Here is a 5,368-nt window from a genome sequence, read left to right on the forward strand (position 1 = left end):
TCAAAATAAAAAATAAAAATAGAGAAAAAAAAATGAGTTCTATTTTTTTCATTTTATACTTGGACACGGATATATCTAAACAGATAATCCAATATAATAAATGTCCTATCCAAAACTCATTTCATGTATATCCAAATTAATTAATCATTGATTTCTTTATGGGTAGTAATGAGTGTGTTCGGTTGATATTTATTTAAAAAATATGTTGATGAGGGTTGATTTTGAGGAAATGAATTTTTTAATAAAATGATTAAAAAGATATTAATATATAATGATAAAATAATTTTATTGTTTTTAAATAGATAGTATTTTTTATGAGTGATAAAATTGATGAGAGGATGTATGCAATTATGTTTGATTATGATTGATTTTTTGAATAAAATCAAACCTAACAAATCTACAATGTTTTTAGTTAATATTGTAACTTTTTTAATACAAATTTTTGTGTCTAATAAGATTTTGGGATTAATCTTGGAACTATTTAAATATTGAATGAGTTATACCTAGTTTAATTAAAAACATTTAAGAATCTTGTCCTGGGTTAATGTTGGTTAGGATTGATAATAAATGGTTTTCAATTTAGATTGTATTTTATTAGATTATTTGAGTCAAAAATAATTAAACAACTTTTTATAATAGTGTTTGCCCTTTGGTACTCATTGATTTCGAGTTCTATGAAAGACTTTCGATAAAGTGGTGTCAATATCCCTAGTCTCAAGGACTTGAATACCGTCCTAATCAATTTTAAAGACAGAAATAAAATTTCGTCATCAAATATTGCGAGAGAACCTTTAATAATAATTAGTGACGGATCTATATGTCATGTTGTTAAAGTCTAAAAGGACGAAATTTGAGTAATGACTTTGATATTTTGGTAGACATTTATACTTTTCCTGATGGTAAGCTCAATAACTATTATATGTTTTTCAAAAAATTAAAAACAATTAATAAATTATTAATTTGTTTTGTTTTCTTAATTACGATGGTCAACAAAAATCAAACGGCAATCACATAATAGGAAACAAAATACAACCGTCATATAAAATTTCATACTTAAAACATCATATAAGAAAACATAATCACACCAAATAGTGTCCTTATCCCATAATTTAATTTGGGCCATGAACGTCTATTAATTTTCATTCAAAAGATGAGACTTCATCCCAACAATATAATGTTCCGGAAGGTCCATCATCCGGCAATAAAGCCAATCTAACGAGCCTTTTAGCTCCCTCTTCCACAGTCAATATACCAGTATTATCATTGATTTTGGTATTAACAAAACCCGGGCAAACACAATTCACAAGAATGGTCGGAAACTTCTTGGCCACAACTCTTGTGTAAGCATTCAAAGTTGCTTTTGTTAACAAATAAGAAGTGAGTGTCGTGGGCCAACCATTGGCCTCCCACGTCCCCTCTTTGAAATCCTTAAGAAACTCTTTCAACACCTCATCTATTCTTTCTTCATTAAGATTGTTAGCATCATTTAACACTCCTTTAGCCCATGCGTGCGGTAAGTTCTGAAATAAAGGGTAGATTGAAAACATTTAGAATATATTAAGCGAACGTCTTTAACATCCTTTTCAACTTCTATGAATGCGAAATTTACTTGTAATTTTCCCGTGAAAGAAGAAACATTCACAATCCTTGGCGAATTAGAGTGCTTGAGGAGGGGAACAAATGCTTCTACCATTCTTTTCATGCCATAATAATTCACCTGGAGACATTCTTCTGCATTCTCATAATTCTCTTCACTCAACTTGAGTTTTGACCATTCAGGCTGCCAAATAATATATATATAATGTCTTCTAAGGAAATCTTGTAATATATTATGAGAATTTAGTAACGGCAAATTTTGTTATGAGTTTCATTTTAGGGAGACTTTGAAAGGGTTATTCTTGGATCTATTTAGTTTTGTAGGGTTGGCTGTAAAATAATCACAGAAAATCAATAAACAAGGTAAAAACAAAATTTTAATATTATTTTTATAAAATAACCCTTATAACTTTTTTAACAAAAAAAAATAAACCTATAAATATATATATATATATACATATTGAGAAACAAATTATGCTGAGCAGTACTACCCACGTAACCTAATTTCAACATTTTTGGGTCTGCAATTTGACATTAAGAGGGTCTACTGAATAAAAGAGGAGTTACAAAAAAATTTATATTCATAATTTATCATCTAAATAAAATATGCATACCAAACCCAAAAATTGTTTCCAAATGAGGAACACATGCATATGTTGACTTAATTACCTTTAAAATGTAATCTTTTAATGACTGCCAATCAACCCTAGATGTTACAACAGCAGCATTATTGACCTGTGAGGATTATAAACATCTATCATCAATTTTAGTGTTTTATAGCCAACAACAAAATTTAATAATTCCAAACTGGATTAACTACAATATGATTATATTAAATACAAAATTGCAGAAAGAATGATATATAGAGTTACCAAGATATCAAGCTTCCCAAACTTAGCCTTTATAAAATCAACAAGAGGAGGAATGGTTGATGGGTCGGCCACATCAAGACGATGGAAGATGACATTAATGTTCTCATTACTGGCAGATTCTTTAAGCTTTTCAAGAGCTTCAAGTCCTTTTTGTTCGTCTCTGGCAGTCAAAACCACCGTAATACCGGTGATAGCCAATTGCCTGCATACCTCAAACCCTATTCCTCTATTTGCACCGGTAACAATTGCGCACCTAATTTTATGTGTATGGTTTTGATATGAAACAACCCAGTCAGAAATTTAGTAATGTTTCTTATACTATTAATGAAAAAAAAGAACAAACTTAATACCTCCTCGTTTTGAACTCCATTATTCTCCCTTTTTTTGTTTTTTCCTTTTCTTTCAATCTCTCTAACTAGTCTAAGTCTGGAACACTTATATATAGAAATCGAGTTCATGTAGATACATTAGAATTGTAAATTGACCCTATTTGGCTCTTTGGATTAGTTTTGATCTGTTTTGTGTTTTATATTGAGTTCAAATTATAAAAATTTGGTTTAATATTTAATAAAAAATATTATTTAAAAAATAAATAAAAATTATTTTAATATTTTGATTTATTTAATTGATGAAGAGATAAAGTGAAAAGATGGTAAATTATTTAAAATATAATAAACTAAAAAATAAACTAAAAGTTAAAATATAAAAAATGTAATATAATTTATTTTATTTTATATTTTTGTAGAAAATTTTAATATTATAAAATTTGTTTATCCTAATATTAAACTTTTGTACTATTAGGACGCGTCCTCTTCCGCATAAAAACAAACGGGGAATCTCGAGGTGATAAGGATTATTGGATTATTGGATTTCATTTATCATATGTGTCAGGTGTCTAGATGAGGAGAGAGAAAAGATTATTTTATTGTTTTTTAAAAACATTATTGGATTTCATTTATCATGTGTGTTCGGTGTCTATTGTTCGAAAATGGTTTGGACTATTAAAACAAATAAAGATAAGTAGCAATATAGCAGTGACTAACTCACCATTACTGATTATTTTTTTATTAAATTATTTAATATTTTAATTCAAAAAATAATAATTTAGAATGATGCGGAACAATGATGTCAATATTTCATAAATGTGATCATAACAATGATGTCAATATTTCATAAATGTGATCATATCATGTTTGGTTTCATAAAGTTATTATTATTAATGGATAACTCCAGTGGTGGCGGATCCAAAGGATGCAAGAAGGGCTTAATGTCACTCCTATTTCGATGGGTTGAAGATATCAAGTCCACAAGGTATATTCTTTAGAAGTTTTTTGATTTTTGTGGTGTTTTCTATTTTGTGGAACTCTCTAGAATTTAATAGAAGTTCCAAGTTGTAGATAAGATTATGAAACTCTTTAGATTTCTTTAAGAGTTCCTTTTTGAAAGAAAGGTCATGGAACTCTCTAGATTTCTCTAGAAGTTCCATTTTGTAAGAAGGTTATGGAATTCTCAATAATTCTCTAGGAGTTCTTAAAGTATGTAGATAGGATAACTCTCTAGAATTCTTTAGCAGTTCTCAAGAGTACGAGTTAGTAGAATTCTCTAGAAATCTCTAGGAATTCTTGGGTCTAGGTTAGGTAATAGAAGAGTCTAGAAAACTCTGGTCAAGGAGGATATAAATTGATCTCTCCACTTGTATATAAACAAGTCTTGGCCATAAACCAAGCAACATGTACAACACTCAAAACTTATAATACATCACACTTGTAAAGCAATACACAAGATATTCTCCAAGCTCTTTCTCTCTAAAGTATTCCATCTTCTTGCATCCTTTAGAAAGCTGACTAACTAGGATTGTGGAAATCTAGCCTAGTACTGTGCGATACAAGGAAATATTTGGTGACCGAGTTTTAGACCGTGACAAGTGGTATCAGAGAGAAAGTGGTATCGTATCCACGTTTGTGCTTCCGCATTTGAAAGAAGATTGTGACAAGAAGATATGGATTCAAGCTCCAAAGTCACGAAGGTTTCGACCGGCGAACAGAAGGACAAGAGGCCTAGGAGGGACAAGTCCATCGAGAGGTGTGCCGACATAGAAACGCGAGTGACCCCACTTAAGGAAGGCATGTGCGAGCACCAGGAGGCTCTTAGAGTGTTTAGTGCGGTGACTGGTAGGGTGACGTTGTTGGATGAGGTTGGTAAAAAGTTGGAGAATGAGGTCATGGGGATCATTAACAATGCGAACCATAGCATTTGGGACGAAGTGCTGGGATCGGTTCGAGGGGAGATTAATGAAATTCGGAAGGAAGTGTTCGAGACAATCCGAGGAGAGGTCCATGTGATAGTCGACGCCCTCCGGAAGGAGATCATGGGGAGGCTAAAATCGATGGAAGGTCGGATTGGGAGGAATGGAGGGGAACTTAGAGGTGCGACACCTCATCGGATAGAAGTTCCTAAGCCAACTTCATTCAAAGGCTCGAAAAGTGCAAGAGAAGTGGATGACTTCCTTTGGAATATGGAAAGGTATTTTCAGGCATCAACCATATTTGATGATCGTACCAAGTTGGAAACAACACCTTTCTTCTTGTAAGATATGGCACTACTGTGGTGGAGGAGGCGGGAAGAATATATTGAATGAGGTACACCGCAAATTGAGACGCGAGAGAACTTCAAGACCGAGTTCAAGCGCCAATTCTTCTTAGAGAACGCTGATTTTGGGGCACGGGAGAGGTTAAGTCAACTTGTGCACAAGAGGCCATCAAGGAGTATGTGAAGAAGTTCCAAGAGTTTATGCTCGAGTTATTTATTCTAACCAAACAGGAGGTTCTGTTAGCATTTCTTAATGGCCTAAAAACCTAGGCTCAATTAGAACTGCAAAAGGCCAAGGTGCAAAACGTCTC

The 5,368-nt window shown here is 32.3% G+C and overlaps 1 protein-coding gene across 1 annotated transcript; it reads right to left on the reverse strand.

The window, feature by feature from the left end:
- Positions 1-991: 991 nt before the first annotated feature.
- LOC124918910 ((+)-neomenthol dehydrogenase-like) lies at positions 992-2,958 on the reverse strand. Its single transcript, XM_047458985.1, has 5 exons — positions 2,819-2,958; positions 2,469-2,721; positions 2,266-2,331; positions 1,610-1,780; positions 992-1,520 (listed from the first exon to the last, which is right to left on the reverse strand). Exons 1-5 carry the CDS (start codon positions 2,836-2,838, stop codon positions 1,140-1,142), a joined length of 891 nt encoding a protein of 296 aa, XP_047314941.1. The 5' UTR covers positions 2,839-2,958; the 3' UTR covers positions 992-1,139.
- Positions 2,959-5,368: the final 2,410 nt, after the last annotated feature.

Source organism: Impatiens glandulifera, chromosome 1 (assembly GCF_907164915.1).
Source record: "Impatiens glandulifera chromosome 1, dImpGla2.1, whole genome shotgun sequence".
NCBI classification, from domain to species: Eukaryota; Viridiplantae; Streptophyta; class Magnoliopsida; order Ericales; family Balsaminaceae; genus Impatiens; species Impatiens glandulifera.

Excerpts from the sequence above, each read along its gene's own strand:
- LOC124918910 (XM_047458985.1), bottom strand. The coding sequence starts at position 2,838 with ATGGAGTTCAAAACGAGGAG. Across the intron at positions 1,781-2,265 it reads TAAAAGATTACATTTTAAAG|CCTGAATGGTCAAAACTCAA; the intron begins GTAATTAAGTCA and ends ATTATTTGGCAG. Across the intron at positions 1,521-1,609 it reads CTTTCACGGGAAAATTACAA|AACTTACCGCACGCATGGGC; the intron begins GTAAATTTCGCA and ends CCTTTATTTCAG.